We start from the raw sequence: 17,946 nt of genomic DNA, 5'->3' as shown, positions 1-17,946 counted from the left end.
TATTAGACTGCGTCAGCAGGGATGGCCACACGGCTTGATTAGACTCATCTTCAGCTTCTGCTGCAACCGCATCGCCAGAGTCCGACTGGAAGAAAGCACGACGGAATACTTTCCTCTGTCATGCGGGCTGCCTCAGGGGTCGCCACTATCTCCCATCGTCTTTCTGCTCTACATCGCGGAGATCCTTGAAGACGACCCGGACGCGCGATTCGGGTACCGGGACGACATCGCCACTCTGGCCATCAGCCCCTCCCTGGAGAGCAACGTCGCAATACTCAACCGAAGCGCAGCCGGCATTCTCAGATGGGGCTCGGAGAACAAGGTCTCCTTCGACCCGAGCAAGTGCGAGGTCATCCACTTTACTAGGAAGCACAGCCAGCCAGCGGAGCTGCCAGAGGTCAGGGCGGGGGATTTGGTGGTCAAGGCCTCGACAAATCCTGTACGCTGGCTGGGTGTCTGGTTCGACAAGAGACTGTCCTTCCGGCACCACGTCGACACAAGAGTAGCTGCGGCAAAGAAGGCAGCTCAACACCTGAGGCAGCTTACAAACACAAAGAGAGGACTGCCAGCGGCCGCCGTGCGAAAAGCCGTCGTCTCCTACGTACTGCCGATCGCGCTCTTCGGCGCCGAAACATGGTACGCAGGTATCACGAAGCCGGCTTCGAGACGCCAAGCGGAGACAGACACGAGTCCGCCTTTCCAAGGAAGACCCGTCAACACAGGCCAGAAGGGGCTCGTGCAGAAGATCGACAGCGTCATTACAGCGGCAGCAAGGATCGTTCTACCTGTCTGGAGGACAACGCCAACCAGTAGCCTCCTCCGAGACGCCGGCTTACCGTCAGCCAAAGTCGCCTTAGAAGGCGTCCGTTTACGGGCCGCAGTCCGACTACAGAGGATTGATCGCCGACACCCGCTAGTCGCGCGGCTCTCCCAGCAGGGACAGCAACAGACGAGACTACAACGGACGGCTGAACTTCTGCCAAGATGCGGAAGACCAACGTTCCTCCAATCACAGTACCTGCCAAGCTCACAGGATCAGATAGTAGTTCAATGCAAAGAAGAGGCTGCGAAAGCTTTCGAGCGCTGGCTAAAGACAGTACCGGAAAGCCATATGATCGTCTTCTCGGACGGCTCCAGGGCGACGAACGGAGCCGTGGGGTACGGCTTCGTCATCTACCGAGACTCCAAACGCATAGCGCAAGGGTGCGGCCGACTCGGACTAGCAGAAGTGTTCGACGCCGAGGTCGAAGGGGCGCGAACCGGCCTCAGAAGGGCTCTGCTCACCAATCGCGGTCATCCAATCCACATATGTATCGACAACACCAGCGTTATACAAGGCATCCGCGGCAAGGCGCCGGACTCGTCACAAGACGCGTTCCTCGAAATCCAAGAAGCGGCCAGGATATTTGATATACGGACGCACTGGTCCCCGGGACACCAGGGCATCGAAGGAAACGAGGCCGCGGACCGGCTGGCCAAAGAAGGAACGACACTGCCGGCGCGGATGGGTCAAATGGCAACACTAGCGGGCATCAAGCGGCTTGCAAGGGAAAAATTACAAAGCCAGCACAGGAGATGGTGGTATAAAGAGCGAAGGCCGCGGTACGCGGACTTGGGGCTTGAGGCAGCTCTGTCCAGCCCTCCTGAACTGGCCTTGCCGCGGGCTACGTTACATCACCTGCTGGCGGCACGATCGGGTCACGGGGACTTCGAGCAATATCACCGACGTTTCAACCACGACGACGCTCTAATGATGTGCTCTTGTGGAGAGGCGAAAGACGTGGACCACCTGGTCTACTGTCGACTAACGCTGGCGAGGAGGCAACGGTGGCCGACCCTCCACTCTCGCAGTATGCCCGAGCCCATAGGTCCTATGGGATCTCTCGAGGCCTACTTCAAGAGATTAATCACCGACCCACGAGGCTTCGAGGCCTTTCTCCGCGTGACGGACTTCTTCCAGAAGATCTGTCTGCGGTAGCAGCATCCACACCTAGGTAGATGTGAGTGCGGACTACAAAGAACCTCCCGATTCCAAGGGACGATTTGGGAAAGAATGAAACTGGGGCACCAGCGGGAACCGGGGACAGACAGAACGCGTAGTGGCCACAAGGCATGATTTGGAGGACGATGTAAAGAGACGACGTACTGTAGAGTAGGTAGCCTTGGCTCACGGCCCTCCACGCCATATACCCTTCGGGAGGTCTGCGGTAAGGGCTCTAGCCCGGCCGCCACGGCGTTAAATACAACAACAACAACAACAACACCAACATGGCAATGTGTACTGGTCCTGGATGGCTTGGACGAAGCTCCTTTGGAAGAGGCGGAATCAGTTCTTGGTCAACTTCATCGACTTATGCAACTCAGACGAGTCAAGCTATGCTGCTCTTCCCGACCCACATCCAGATGCAAATTCGTTGCAGCATCGTCGATTGGTATCACCCAGACTGTGTCATTCGAAAGTGTCGACAGATCCGAAGACCTTCGAAGTTACATATCGGCCGAGGTCGAAAACTGGAAGCTCATCAGGCCAATTTCAAGCAGGCTTGAGCAGCTAGTCAAGCAACAGCTGCTGGTAGGTTCTCAGGGCATGTTTCTATGGCTCTCGTTGCAGATCGAGGCCATTTGCCCCAAGTACACACAAGAGCTTCGTTCTGAGTCTGGAATTCTTGATATCATCAACAACCTTCCTCGAAACCTTCCTCAGGCGTTTGATCAAGCAATTTTGAGAATATCGGACCTGAAATACGGATCGCGAATTTTTCAGCTCGTCGCATCTGCAGACCCTTGTCTTTCACTGGATGAACTTCGTGTGGCTCTGAACGTCCAACCTGGGTCCTTGATGTGGAGTTCTTCGACTCTACACCCCTCCGGGTTAACTTTGGCTTCGATTTATGGTGGCAGTCTACTGGAGGTTGATGAGGAGGACTCATGCATCAGGTTCATTCATCACAGTGTCCTGTTACACCTCATTCAAGCCCCCGCGTTGCCTGCAGCTTCTCCTTACCACTTTCGTCTGCATCAAGCAGAGTTCGAACTCGGGGCCATCTGCGTCACTTATCTCAACTATGGGGTATTCGAGAATAGCCTGTCATCTTCGCCTCCCAAAGATGTTGCATGGAATTTCTCATTGCTATCTGCCCAATGCCACTTCAATTGACCCGCTGGTTACTCTTACGTTACTCAACATTCAATCTCAACTGGGGTTTGTATCGGGCACTGCATGGCATCTAGCCATTGGTGATACCACTTGTGCAATGTCAATGTGCATGTCCCTCGGAAGACCATATAGCCCTACTCGCAAAGACACTCGCAATTGGGACTCGTGCAAGTCCAGCCTGGTTTGCCTTGACGCTGGCACTATTATCGCACAGATATATCAACAAGTGCTCAGCAACTGTATGAGGTATGGTGGGTTGTAAATACCTCGGCTTCGCATCCGCCATCAAAGCCCCCACACCATGTCATGAAGTCACATCCGTAGCGTAAGTTGTACTCGAAATCCGACATGGACCCTTGCGGTGGAGGCCAGGTGAAAGGGACGGCAGAGGTAGCACTGGTGGCAGTGATGGCACAGGTCATGGCCACGGCCAAGAAAGAGGAATAGTACAACATTTTTGTTTTCGGACTCAAATTTGTGGGCAGAAATACTTAACGTCAGAACTGTAGAACTGATGATAATGGAAAACTTCAACCTGCGTACTCTGAGAAAGCCTGGGAAACATCATTCACATACTTCTTATAGTCACTGACCTATCGTGTTTAGTTATGAAGTAAGACTTCACCAAGTTGCTGCCGGTGATTTGTAAGTCCGGAAAGTGGACTTGTTGGCAAATCATGGAAGCGGTGTCCTACGGATGCCTAAAATATCCACATTTATTGAACTCTATGATGCGGCTTCCCTTAGTCGTGCATGGAAGTGGAAAAATTCCAATGACCTGATAGCTAATTGTGCAACGATGAAAATTTGATCGTGATAGTCAACAGTGCTCTTCATCCCATATGCTAGGTGGAGCGGGTTGTTGGATTACATCCGGTAGCTCTGCTTGCAAGCATTAATAACATCGTTTCTGACGCATTTGACATCCTCCCCATCATATCATGTCTGGCTCATTCGGTAGGAGCTGTAACAAAAGAGGGCTGCCAATGCTAAGGCTGATGCGTACATCATGGTTGGCCTATGGTAGTTGACCGAGAACGAGGTTGAGGTGTGCGCCAAGAATAGAGTTCATTAGCTCGTGGGTGTATGAGAGAAGCTTAAGAAATATGTGCAAGTAATCCGATGCAGCCGCGAGTTGCCTCAATAGGATGTAGAGGCAACATTCTTCATTAGTGACTGTGCAAGCATCTCTAAGGTACATCGACGTACATGTCATCATGTTCAAAAAGTGAGGCTCATGCATCATCGCACTGATGAGCAGAGGCTGCTCAACAAGGCACGAATCTTTCAAAGATTTCAGAAGCAATATCCATACCAACAGGAGATAAAGCGCTAGAGCATACATGCCACATTCTCGGGAGGATCCGACAGCAACTCCGTAGGGAATGCAAAGACGCAGGCCGCGGCTCGAGCTAATGCGACTTGGTTCACTTATGTCAGCAGGCTTTATCTCTGATGGATCAATAAGAAATTCTCTCCGACCCGGGGTTAATGACCGGGGTCTCGCTTGGAGGGGCTCCTGAGTAAAACCAAAAGTCGGGATGAAGTTCACACTTAATCGCCGTTTGGGTGGGGATTCGGCGCCGATGACACGGAGGACCCTGCCGGGCAAGGCCGGATTGCGCTAAACTTAGCAGAGTCGGAGATGCAAAACAGGGGGCCTATTCTTAAATCCCACGGTGGAAAGTCTTGGGTTTTGCCTTGTGGCGGCCAGGATGAGCCGGTCCGATGACTGGGTTTGGCAGGCTGACAGCGGTCGATCAGGGAGGATGAGATGACTGGTGATTCATGAGTTACTTGAAGCGGCGATGTGGACTGAAGTATCGTGTCCAGAAATGAGCGATGAGGTGAGAATGCGAATGAGTCTCAGAATGAAAGCTGTCTTATTCAACCTGAAATACCAAGCAAGTAACGGTCCGGGACTGAGAGTCGATTCAGCAATACCTGAGGTACCTAACGACCAACCGCGGAGAATTTCCTTTGAAGGGGGAGGAAGGTTCGCTTGCATTTCTGGACCTGCCGTCACTGGTCAAACTGTCTCAGGAGGCCGGAGCGCCAGTGACGTATGGGCGGGGGAGTTTGCTGAGGAAGGCGCATCTCAGAGGCTCAGTCTGGCTCCCGCGAGAAAAAAGAAAGTAGCCGCCCGCACATGTTGTGGTTGGTTGGTACCTAAGGAAGGAACGTGGGATAAGCACAGAGAAGGCGGGGCAGATTAGGTAATTGCTACTCAGGGCACTGACGCCTCCTCGCCGCACCTCAGGTGTCACTAAAGGCAAGAGGCAATGGAAGAGAGGTGCCGGTCTCACAAGTGACAGATGGAAGAATTTAGAAAGAAAGAACGGCAGACTTTCCGCCCGCAAGGTCTCCACAAATGTCATCGTCACCGTCTGAGTCTCTCCTCAATTTTCTCCTGGCGTCTTTTCCTTGGGCTGTTGGAGTCGTACTCGTAGTTGGGAACGTGGACGTGGACGCAGACTGCTTCCATCCCCATTTACGGATACTCGACTCTTCCCTGTCGGTAACCCCTTGTTTTTCTTCCTTCTGCCCCCTTCCATTCTGCCCTGCAGGAAGTCCCCACTCCTTCGTCCTGGTCTTCCCGAAGACCCCCATCTGCGTCTTTGCGTCCCAGCGTCTCTTCTCGCCTGCCGCCGTCGCTGCTCGCATTCTCGTCGTCCCAAGGAACAAGCCCGGACTTTTTCCCCCCTCGCATCCAGTTCGCTTCGCTGCCTCCTTGCCCGACAAATCATCGTAGCCTAGATCGAAATCAGAGACCAGCGACACCGAGCGATATCAACACCATCGACAGACAAGCCCAGTTTGCTCCCGGTCACCGACGAAGCGAGGACCACCCGACTACGTTCCCCTCTCCCCCTCGTCACTCGGTCGGTCGGTCACCGTATGCACCTCGTCCCGAGAGTGGAATTAAGGAATTCGCACCCATGTCATGGTGATGCCACATACCTAGGTATTGCGACCTATCCATGTCCAACTCTTTCCGCCTGCCAGCCACGACTCTCTCCAAGACTCCAACCTATTATTCGCTGATCTGACTTGCGAGCGACCTCACGCTACCTAACCTTTCGCTGCTCTGCGGATCGAATACCTACCTGCATACACTATACACGCATCCCGCCTGGCCTGATTCACCACTACCCAGTCCCTAGCCGTACGGACCCCGGATAATTGCTGGACCACTACTACTGCAGACCTACCCAACGCGACGTTGCACACACCGCAAACGCTGTCACGGACAACACACCACCAACCGCCGATAAATCACAAACTCGCCAGGCCACTCCTGTCCCCGAGATTCTACACCAGCCCTGCTATCTACGACCGCCGATCAACGACTTTTGACCTTCTTCACCGACTCGCGACAACCACTTACTCCTTGGCAAGTCGACTCGCGCCCAAAGTCCGTCTTTGGCTCTTATCATCTCGACACCCGCCTCCGATCACAACCACGCTGAAAAGTGGTGAAGCACGACCTTTGATATCTACGACTGCGTTCGTTGCCTCTCGATTTTCTTAGCCGACGTCAATCGACCCGATTCCAACAGTCTGACGGCCGACGATACCGCTTCGATCACCACGAACCATCCCCGACGGCTCCAAAGCATGACACGATGGATCCCCCCGACCCCTTGCCGCTCCGAATAACGAGGAGCGCCTCCTCTTCCTCGTCACTTCATTTCAAGCCGCGCAATCGAAAGCTTCACCTTCTAGTAGCCGCCAATGGGCCCCGCGACATATCGTGGGCACAGGCTCTCGTCGTCCGTCTCTCAAAGAGTTCGGCTATCGAGATGCGCGCCATCGTCGACGACGCCGTACCCCGTCTAAGCCAAACTGTTATCACCATGCAGAACCGATCCATGACACTGCCGCCCGGTCCATCGCGTACCGGCTCCGAAGCAGATGTTGATGATATCGAATTCTACCGCCAGCAGGCATTCGAGCTGGTCGAGTGGGCTGATCTACTGGTTCTCGCCCCGATCGACGCCGACAACATTGCCAAGATGATGGTGGGGATCGCGGATACTTTCCTTCTCGAAGTCCTTCGCGGCTGGGACACAGCGAAAAAGGTGCTCCTCGTCCCTGGAATGAGCACGCACATGTGGGAGAACCCGGTCACGAAAAGGCAGTTGAACAAAATTAATAGCAAATGGCCTTGGGTACGAGCGATGCCACCTATACTCTGGCACTACGATAGTGCCCACAAACACCCTAAGCGAATTGTCAATTGGAACGGTTTCAACGACGTGTTAGGCATCATCAAGAACCAAGCCGACTTGCTTGGTCTGGGTCGGGACGTGGACGTCGTCACCCATCTCGGCTACCTCGCCTCGGGTGATCCGCGAGTGTACTCCAATTTGCCGCCGGAAATCTGGACTATCATTCTCGACTTTGCCGACGACTGGGAGTTGGCGCAGGCTTTAGGAATTTTTACCAACCTGCCCATGCCATATCCTTGGAAGCTACAACCCAGGAACCCCAACGATCCGGTCAAGGTGTACGAGCACGAGTTGGAGTGGCTTGTGCTTACTTGCGACTCAACCTCTATTTGCAAAAAGCTGCTTCAGTCCCCGCCTACCTTCCATGAACTCCCGGCACTCGTCATTAAGCTTCTTATCCGCTTCTCGCTGATCGAAGTACTAACCTGGATGGAGGCCAACCGCCCTGATCTCTTCCAGGCTTTCGACGGCAAGGTCCTCGCGACCAAGGCTTCTGCATACTTTGGTCGCCCCGATGTCCTTGATTACTGGAAGGAGAGCCGGTATTTCCGTGGTCGCCACCAACAGTGTTATGATGCCGAAGTCCTCGATGGCGCGTCCAAAAATGGCCACATACAGAGTCTGGACTGGTGGTGGCGCCGATCTGGCTTACCGCTCCGCTTCACCGAGGCTGCCCTCGAGCAGGCCAGCGGAAAAGGTCATCTTCTCGTGCTCGAATGGTGGCGAGATGCCGCTGCCCAAGACGAGAATATTGTGCTTAGACCTGGAAAGTCGCTGTTGTGGGCCGCCCAGCACGGCCAGGTTGACGTCATACGTTGGTGGGTGGCCTCTGGCATTCCTGTTGCCAATGGAGATGGCGTAGCAAAGATTGCTTCACGATGGGGCCAGGTCGGCGTTCTCGAACTTTGGAGGAAGCTTAAGGGCGACGACAAGCTTGCTTTCGACGGCGAAGTCCTTGTTCAACCTACAATCCATCAACACATTGGGGTTCTGGAGTGGTGGCGCAAGTTTGCATATGGCGAGCTTGAAGGAATGGAAGGACGGAAACACCGCGTCGAATACCGAACCTGCGATATCGAGGAGGCCTTGGAGGACAGTATCGGCGATCAAGAGCCAGTACGGAAGTGGTGGGCCTGCAACGGGCTCAACCTGAGCATTCGTAATCTTGAGTGGATGAGGCCCAGGTATCTGTAGGACTATCATGACACATTTACGGGCGTAGGCAGCATTGCTTGGGTAGCACTACACATGGCGCCTGGACATTCTAGCATCAACATGGACTCGAAAAAGTTTGGCGTTTATCGGGATTCTCTAGGCGTATGGGGAGCGATACATGATTCAGGGAATATTATTCAAATTATAGACTGAACCCTATGATGTTCACTCACACTTGTGTTACCCTTTCGCTCATTCGCCATTCGGGTATGTACCAGTTTTGACCACTTTCAGATAATTAGGGGCGCTGCAACGAGGAGGCCCGCGACCAAGACGGAGCCGTCGAGATTACGTCCCAAAAACGCGGCACCTTGTTGGGCAGATGTTGATGTCGGCGCTGCGCTCGTTGTCGTTGTCCTTGTTGTCGATGACGAAGATCTTGACGACGAAGATGTTGGCTCATCATCGCCGCCACCAAGTGTCTGCGTGGGCTGTGGAAAGTCTCTCAGAGACGTAGTCCCCGCTTCACCCCCAGGTATCGTCGCGAGTAGACTAGATGTCGCGCTTGTATCATCACCACCACCTCCGCCGCCGCCGCCGCCTCCACCATTGGGGTTCCGACACTTTTTGTCCCCGACACAAGTCAGGCCGGCATTGCAGAAGTATGTTTCGCAGCAGACTTGACCGGCTGGCATACATCCGGTGCCGCAGGGTGTCTGGCCGGCCGCACACTGACTTCCTCCTCCTCCCCCTCCCCCTCCGCCGCCGCCACTGCTACCCTTATTACACTTCTTATTTCCCGCACACGTCTCTCCGGCATCGCAGTAGTAGGTATTGCAGCAGACTTGACCGGCCGGCATGCACCCCGTACCGCAAGGAGTCTCCTCCGCCGAACACTGACTTCCGCCGCCAGATCCGCCGCCCTTGTCGCACTTCTTGTTCCCAAGACACTTCTCGCCGGCGTCGCAGAAGTATGTATCGCAGCATACTTGACCGGATGGCATACAATCCGATCCGCAAGGAGTCTGACCAGCCGCACACTGACTTCCTCCCCCGCCACCTCCTCCGCTGTTACACCGTTTATCGCCCACACAAGTGTTTCCAGCAGGGCAGTAATACGTCTGGCAGCAAGTCTGTCCCGTAGGCATACACCCAGTCCCACAGAGCGTCTCGCCAGCTCCGCACGAAGTCCCTCCACCGCCACCGCCGCCTCCCTTATTACACTTCTTGTCACCCGCGCACGTCTCCCCGGTAGGACAGTAGTACGTCTGACAACATGTTTGTCCTGAGGGCATACACCCGCTCCCGCACTGCGTCTGCCCGTTCCCACAGGAACTTCCTCCCCCGCCTCCACTGCCGCCGGTACAGTACCCATCAGAAGTACACGTCTTCCCGGCATCGCAGTACCCTCCGTTTGAACAACATACCGTGCCGGAGGGGATACAAAGCCCATTGCAAAGCACCTTTCCCGAACTACACCCTTGTGGCGGACCAGAGCACGTCTTGCCGTTCTGGCAGCACCCGCCTGACGTGCAGTATTTCCCTATCTCGCAGTACCCGCCGGATCCTGTGCCGCAGCATGTTCCGGTGACGGGGATGCAGCCGTTGTCGCATGATTTCTGGCCGATGTCGCACGAGGCTACGGCCGCGGCGCCGAGGTTGAGGATCGGGATTGTGGAGCCGGTGCCGGGGAAGAGGTAGGCTGGGGTCGAGAGAGAGGTTGAGCCGTCGTAGTTTTGGGGTTCGTCGGCACGGGTCAGGAGAGGGAGGAGGAGGGTTGAGAAGGATAGGAGGAGGGGTTTGGGGAGCATGGTTGGGTGTTTGTGGGTGTGCTCTTTGAGAGTTTGGTGGTGAAAAGGGATGATGTCCTGTCGAGGTAGTGTTCGCCTGAAGCTCAAAGGCTTTTGAGGGGGGCTGAGAGACACGAGATCGTTGGACAACTCTAGAGACTTGTCTTGAGGTATAAGTATTTCTTGGCCAGGTTCAAGTCCAAAAAGAAAGACTGGCCTTGTATGGCCGGGCATCCTTAGACCTCGCCATCTCCGCGGCTTTCTATCGAATCCTGCTCAAGAGTAGCCACTCACACAAAGCCGTTGATCAGGCTGAGGGCATGTCCAACCATGTAGGTAGGATTTTTGGAACTGAATTCAAGCTCTGGAAGGCAACCCCGGACCTTGCTCATCGCTCACTAACTCCCTTGTCGAGGCTTACCCGACGTCCATCTCTATTTCTTGGGTGCTTGCTTGCGGTTAACTCACACGGACCGACGGACGGCAGGTGGGATGAACAATACGGCGGGCGTTTACCTTGTTTGCCAAGTCCTTTAATCCCTTGATTGACAAGGCAATTGTTTCTTGGCAAGGCGGGCTTGTTGTACACTGTACAAGAATGGGAGTGTTTACCGACCCTTTGCACGGGGACGGAAAGAGGTCTGGGATACTGGTGGTGGCAAGGGGTGGGCGGATTAGAAAGTGCGGGTGAGCCTTATGGGGATGAGCTAGACATGCAGGGTTTAATGATATTCACGCATGCTGTCATCCTAAAGATGTTTCTTTTCCACATGGTTTGATTAGAGGATCATGTGTGGCGTCTCGTGTTCAGATAGTCAGCTTTAGACGTTGAAGACCACGATGGGTGAGTAGAAGATGCCCCGAGAGGAGGGCGATGTCGGGGAGCACCAGAAGACTGGATACAGTTGGGCAGCTACAAGAGGAGTGACCCTCAGTCCATCACTGGCCTTGAAGATTGCCGGTATCGTCTAAGCCTCAGATCATCAATCCTGTCTGAATTCAGTCAAAGCTATTCGCTCGACTGGCATCACCTGCCACCGCAAGACATGACTCCGAGTCCGAGTCCGCCTCCGCCTGTCGAGCCCGTCCCCGCATTCCTGTCAGCCTGGGCTAGCGAGCTCAGCTCGTTTAACCTTGTTTCTCTAGCTTCCCTAGCTTATTAGCTCCTGCGAGTAAGCGAAGTGAAGCTCTGAAGCTAATGCCGATTCAAGGTCCAGATCGTCAACACGTATCGAATGCTTACTCTAACTCGGGCGCGAGATACCCCGCTTGGGACTACATGACTGGTAAAAGGCAGATTAACAACGCTTTCAAGCGTGCAAGCGAATATGCACAGTACTACATAGTACACACACTTGATGCGGCACAGTTTTTGGCCAACAAAGTAAGGCCCTGTCAGATTTTTCACGCCCTAACGGCGACTGGCGCGGTGCGGCTGAGTCAAATTTGACGACTGTGACGAATGAAAGGGAGGGGATCCCCAAGAGAGGCGTTCGCTAGTCCTAGAGTCGCAGTTGGACCCTTGTGTAAGTTGTGTTGTGGCTTGAGGTTGCTTTGAGTTGGCGGCTTGGCATTCCCGGGTTCTTAGCATCGCTTGCGGGTTTTTATGAGATTGGCAGGCTGGGGCCAAGCAGGCTGTGAGAATGGAACGTCAGAATTGTTGCCTGTCAAGCCACTAGATAGTAATATGCTGGTACACAAGGACTACCGTTCGATCTTTCATGGCTCTAGGAGATTATCAATCGACTCTAGAATTCCACTGAATGACTATCCCAAATAAACTTGGTCCCTATGCGTTTGCAGTGTGATGGTGTTGTCGAACAACGAGTGAGCCCGCCATGTGTGGTAGGTAACTGGGTTTCTCGGTTGAACGGGATTCCTGCCGTCTGACGCATCTCAATCGTGAGCACATTTTAGTACCTAGGTGTGCCTTGTTTCGGGTGCGAGCTTTTGGCAAGACGTCCTCGTAGCAATGACATTGATACACCCAAGCCGTCAACATTGTAACATGGTTTGATTTGGGTGCGCAGAAGCGGTAGACAGCGATGTTGTAAGTCGAGGGAGGAGGGGCTGACATAAGTGGCGTTTTTCATCTGATAGGGTCGCAAAAAGACACAAAAGGCAAAAATCGGAGTCTCCGCTTTTCCGAGAACCCAAACGCACAGAAATTGATGATCAAAAGCGCAAAGATTGGCAAAACCTCGCGACTCAGAACTGACAACATTGATCACCAAAAATTGTTGCTAAAAAATTGTTGCCAAAAACAAAAGATATCGACGTTGGCCTGATTCGAACAGACGCTCCCGAAGGAACAAGATTTCTAGTCTTGCGCATTAGACCACTCTGCCACAACGCCGGAGTGTAATTGAACCCGCTCTGAGGCGGGGATGGTGGGAGTTGGCTTGCTGTCCTTCATGATGCCAGGCGGGGCGTGACGAAGGTGCACGCTTAAGCAGCTGCTCGCGTGAGTTGTGGTTAGTGGATAAGATGTCACTTAGCTGGCCCATGGAGGTTCGAGGTGCTGAGAAGAAAAGCGCCTAGGGCAGGCTTTTCTTACAATACGTGTTGTTGCGTTACATCCTATTGCATTTGAGCATTTTGCTTGAAATCTTCTGAAGTCTTCCTCAAAATATGTCTCTACCAACCTCAGGCCCCCCACAACTTCGGAGTCGAAGTCCGTGATTTCATCTTAGAAGCAAACTCGTGCCCGATTCCTAGACGCAAGAAACATTCGCTGTTCCCCTCGCCAAGCAGAGCATCTCGAACACTTGGCGAATGCGAACTTGCCGACTGTCCGGCGCCAAGATTGTCAAAAGCCTCGAGAACTCTACGCTCGCCGGCGGTACCAGAAGAAATGTGCAAGATGACACGAGGTCTGAGACTGCCCCTGACCCTGAGCCGATCAGACGAACGGGGTCACCCAACTTTTTGGGGGAGGGGAAGTCCAGCCGGCGGGGCTGCATGGAGCATTTGGGGTCTGAAATTTTTAACGCTGGACCCATGTGAATTTAATTGCTGGCTGCCGTCCGTTCTTATTCTAAATGCATCCTAGCATGAGGTTCGGAAAGTTGTTGTAATCAGGAAAAGCGCAGTAATCTATGTGAGGCATGGACAGATCTGCTTGTTTTTGCTATTTTTAACCTTATTCTTACGTTTACTCGAGACCAGGCCAGTGCCTCCGTTTTCCATTGACCAGAGTCGTCCACTTGAGATACCTAGTGCAGATCTGAGATCAGGTTCAGACATTGAGTAACTCCTGTTTGCCAAGGCCCGGTATGGAGTGAAAAGCTAAGGCTCGCTGTCGCTACGTCTTGCCAGCAGTATTTGCAGCGATAGTGGTCGATTTCTTACCAAGTCTAACGCCGACTCAACTTCTCGTGAGTCTTACTTTCGTCAGGCCAGACTGTACCGCTGGGTTTACCATGAAGATAAGTCGACCCGATGCCAAATGCTTGGCATTGAATGATATTCCTTTCGAACAGCTGGGCGGAAAACTATCCAAGAGGCGATCTTGGCAGGGTAATGGCCCATATCGCCCGATAGAAAAGCATAGTTTCAAGTCAACAATGTGGCCCGATACGACGGAGAAACTTCTTAGATTTCGTACTTGAGCCCATCAAGTCATCGCACGGCTCATCACCTCTCACCTGTTGAGCTGCCAAGCTTGTCTCCGCCGTCGTAGCCGTTTCCTTATGCAGCATCACTTCCAAAGCCTATATGGCTCTCTCCAGACTTCCGAAGGTCTCTCTCGAAATAGAATTAGCTGTGAATTACGGGGTGCTCGAGGCAACAGATAACGAGGAGATCAGCTTCCTTTTTGTGAGACTATTCCCGCCTTGCGTCCATGGAACGGCCAAAATATGGGGCGCCTTACCGGCCTCATTGGCTGCACATCACGGATGATGCGCGACCAGGCCTTACCCCAGACAACCCGAAACGGCTTGCCTGTCAGACACCTTGACTTGGAGTGTGTCGCTAAATCCTGCCAACCCTCCTCGACGTATTAATAGATTAGCCCGGGTCTGATTGCTAAAATCAGCCTTTTGAGAGGTCAACCACGATGCGTCCGATGGTTGTCTATTATGTGATGGAAGTTTGGACAGGTACTAATCTTGGCTCAAACATGGCCTCATCAACTTCTCCCATATGCCTCAACAAGACGGAGCTGTCACAACACAATGGCGTCTTGGCTGAGGATTGGATGGTGAGCTACGGACGATTGAGATATATAAACTAGTATGAAAGGTCTCTCAAAGTCAGTTTCGAGTAGAAAGTCTTCAGCCTCTAACGCGTCTTCCTTTTTGAGTTTATCTATCAAATCCGGTCGTGCGCTGGGTCGCCGGCATATCGTAATCATTCAATTCGACACAGAGCCTATTTCCACGGTACCATTATGTCGTTCGAATCTCTCCTGCCCCTGAGGCTGTTTAGCCCTGCTTTCTTCTACTCGACCCTTCTCTTTTGCTCCATCGCCATCCTTATCAAGGCTGAAGATCCCACCTCTTCACCAGCTCAGCAAAGCGTACCCTTTGTAGACCAGGCCACAGGCCTGGCCATGGAGCGCTTCTTTGGCGCCCGTACCTCATTCGCCTTCGCTATGGCTCTGCCAGAAACAACTTCATCATCTTTCATCGGCCAGTTGTCATTCCCGCTCGTTAACGGTGCTGGGTGGGGCGCCATGGGTTTGACCGGCGACATGGAAGGAAACTTCTTCCTTGCGGCATGGCCGGATGGTAATGGTGGTGTCATGGCCACATTCCGTCAGGGAACCAACGAGGACAACCCACCCGAAGTCAAGGGCAACTTCGCCGTCCGACCTATCGCCGAGGGCGTCTCTGTTAACGCGTCGTCTCTGACATATACCTTTCTCTGCGAAAACTGTCTCGACGCGACCCTGGGACTCGGCCCAGAGGCCACGAGTGCCAACGCTGTGATGGGATGGGCTCTGTCGGAGAAGGCCGTGAGAAACCCCGGAAACCCTGGGGCAACTTTGGGGTTCCACGAGCGAGGATTCGGTCCATTTACTGCCCGGCTAGGCAACGCAAAGTCTGCACAGTTTGATGCTGTAGCTGCCACTGCAGGGCAACCTGTTGCTGGATCAAGTCGAGCGGTTGCGGTGACCCCCAATGCGTTCCGCGAGGGGGAGGGCGGAGATGACGATAAGAAAAAAGGGGGTGGAAAGGGTGGCGATGATGACGATGATGATGATGATTAGGCAATTGGTTCACTACCAACTCTGAAAAAAATCTATTATGGATTAGTCTTCACAAAATGGGTGCTATCCAAAACGTGAAGAACTCTCACAGCTTTCGGCTCTCCTTACCTAATCGAGGTTGCCGGGTACCTCGTGTTCTCTTCTGTCGTAGAGCCTCCCTCGCAATGACGACATGTGTGTTGTGCAGGATTGTGTTCGATTTGTTTACAAGGTAGAGTACTGAGCTGACTTATACCACAAACCTCAGAATGCGTCTTGACCCTTCACTCGAATGCCCCTATTTCCACCCATGCGCAGATCTATAGTAAAGTATCCGAAGAAATCTCCTTCCAGTCATCCACAAGTTTAATTGTGTCAGCACACTTCTTGGTCAGCTGAGAAACCGCGTCCGACCCAAAGGCCAGGCTGATAGGTAAGGGTCATCCCTAGACACTTTGTTAGATTAGTAAGGTAGAAAAAGGGGTCTAGGTAGATAGTCAAGTAAGGGAGGTAAGTAGGCAGTCTAGGCCCATATAAACGGACCCCTCGGCCTATTTATATTTATTAAAGAATCGCGGGCTCTATTTATAATCTTCTCTTTTTATATATATATAATAGATCTATTTTAATTATTAACTTCGTTATAACTAAAAAGTCTAACTTATTTATATATATACTAATATTAAATAGCTACGTGGCTTAGTAATATAAGTCTAAGGAGTCTAAGCGTTTTAGCTAATTTTTAATACATTTTTTAAAAAAAATAGTTCGAATTTACTTATAATTAACGTTTATTTACGCTTATATAATTAATAACTATATAAATATAAAAATATATACCCCGTAACTTTTTTAATAAAGAGTAGCTATATATATTTAATTAAAGTAATATTAATCTATTACTTTATATATATATATACTATAAATTCTATATTATATATTGAAATTACGTATTTAATTATATAACTAAATTAATAATATAATAATTTATTATAATTAGTTTATTAGCCACATAACTTAGTAACATAAGTCTAGGAAGTCTAAGCGTCTTATTTAACTTTGAGCGCAATTAAAAAAAAATAGTTTAAATCTATTTATAATTAACGTTTTTTAGTTTACGTAATTAGTAATTAAATAATATTAAAAAAACGTACCCTATAACACTTTTAATAAAGGGTAGCTATATATAGTTAATTATATTAATATTAATCTATTACTTTATATATATATATGTTATAAATTGTATATTATATATTAGAATTATATAGTTATAACCGGATTAATAATATAATAATTTATTATTATTAAATTATTAATAAGGGCCGAACTAGTTAATTTAAATTCTATTATTTAAATATAAATATAAAGTAATTATTTAATAAAAAAACTAATATATAAAGGCTTAACCTAGGATCTATTTATTTAAAAATCTATTAATATTATATAAGCGCGGGCGCGATTAGATAAAAAAAAAAGGTAGTATATAGATAAGTACGAAAACTTATAATATATATAAAAGTACGAACTTAAAATAATTCCTCTTAAAATAAAAAAACTATAACGTATATAATAAACGAGTAAAATAGATAAGCAAGTAAAATACAGAACCGCGACTATATTATATAAATTAATAAATCTTAACGCCTACTTTATTAATTTAATAAAACTATTTAAAGTCCTCTTTTTTAAATATTTCTTTATTAAATTAATATATTTATGTATTATAATTAATATTTTTATAGACGCTATATCGTCGTTAACCCCTTTTAGTTTTTAATTAACGATTATTATTCTAGTACGTTTTTTTTTTACCCTAGGCTATAGCCTTTCTTTATAACTAAAGGTCCTTTCTTTTAGCTATAATAAAACTTTTTTTTTATTAAAGACGGTTTTTTTTAGCTCTTTAGCGTTAACTAAATAGGTTATTCTTTTTTAAAAGATCTAGTTTTTGAATCTTAATAAAGCAATTTAGTATATAAACTTACGAGCCCTTTTAAATAAATATTCTATAGCTTTAATAATTAAAATTAGAGAGCTATTTTAATAACGGGCGATTCTATTTTTAATAAATTATAATTATAAAGACGCCTCGGTTAGGTTATTTAATATTTAAAAAGTCTATACTAGGGGTATTATTAAAAGGGATCTTAAAAGCGTCGAAATACGTAACTTTATATTAAGTTTTAAAAATATACTTTTTATATTTAAAAATATAAGTCTTACCCCTTTAAATCCTTTTTAAATATTTTTCTTTATAATCGCTTATATAAAAGCTTTATAAAACGCTAAAAAGAAGTCCTTTTTAATAATATACGTATTACCCCGACGTATTTTATCCTCGATTTTTTAACTATATACCTTTTTTAAAAGCTTAAAATATCCGATATTTAAAAACTAGAGTAAATAAAACGAATGAGC

General features: G+C 49.8%; 4 protein-coding genes and 1 non-coding gene across 5 annotated transcripts; 3 read left to right on the top strand and 2 right to left on the bottom strand.

Moving 5' to 3' along the window:
• The first annotated feature begins 2,115 nt into the window (after positions 1-2,115).
• BDZ83DRAFT_253595 (uncharacterized protein) lies at positions 2,116-3,313 on the top strand. The gene has a single exon (XM_060501946.1). It carries the CDS (start codon positions 2,354-2,356, stop codon positions 3,155-3,157), a length of 804 nt encoding a protein of 267 aa, XP_060357192.1. The 5' UTR covers positions 2,116-2,353; the 3' UTR covers positions 3,158-3,313.
• A 3,470-nt stretch (positions 3,314-6,783) lies between these two features.
• Positions 6,784-8,583, top strand: BDZ83DRAFT_758979 (flavoprotein; the record flags this gene model as incomplete). Its single annotated transcript, XM_060515119.1, has 1 exon — positions 6,784-8,583. One exon carries the CDS (start codon positions 6,784-6,786, stop codon positions 8,581-8,583), a length of 1,800 nt encoding a protein of 599 aa, XP_060357191.1.
• Positions 8,584-8,834: 251 nt separating this feature from the next.
• BDZ83DRAFT_758978 (uncharacterized protein) lies at positions 8,835-10,355 on the bottom strand (the record flags this gene model as incomplete). The annotated part of the gene is made up of 2 exons (XM_060515118.1): positions 8,835-9,812; positions 9,972-10,355. 2 exons carry the CDS (start codon positions 10,353-10,355, stop codon positions 8,835-8,837), a joined length of 1,362 nt encoding a protein of 453 aa, XP_060357190.1.
• Positions 10,356-12,608: 2,253 nt separating this feature from the next.
• Positions 12,609-12,690, bottom strand: BDZ83DRAFT_t341. The gene has a single exon. It is a non-coding gene; the product is annotated as a tRNA-Ser (tRNA).
• Positions 12,691-14,727: 2,037 nt separating this feature from the next.
• Positions 14,728-15,549, top strand: BDZ83DRAFT_595529 (uncharacterized protein; the record flags this gene model as incomplete). Its single annotated transcript, XM_060506802.1, has 1 exon — positions 14,728-15,549. The coding sequence occupies one exon, from the start codon at positions 14,728-14,730 to the stop codon at positions 15,547-15,549; it is 822 nt and encodes a 273-aa protein (XP_060357189.1).
• Positions 15,550-17,946: the final 2,397 nt, after the last annotated feature.

Source organism: Colletotrichum acutatum (genome assembly GCF_030867785.1).
Source record: "Colletotrichum acutatum strain CBS 112980 chromosome Unknown BDZ83scaffold_300, whole genome shotgun sequence".
Lineage (NCBI taxonomy): Eukaryota > Fungi > Ascomycota > Sordariomycetes > Glomerellales > Glomerellaceae > Colletotrichum > Colletotrichum acutatum.
This window is presented reverse-complemented; position numbering and strand designations above follow the sequence as displayed.

What these genes read in the sequence shown, in the direction of transcription:
- BDZ83DRAFT_253595 (XM_060501946.1), top strand. Translation starts at nt 2,354, where the DNA reads ATGCAACTCAGACGAGTCAAGCTATGCTGCTCTTCCCGACCCACATCC.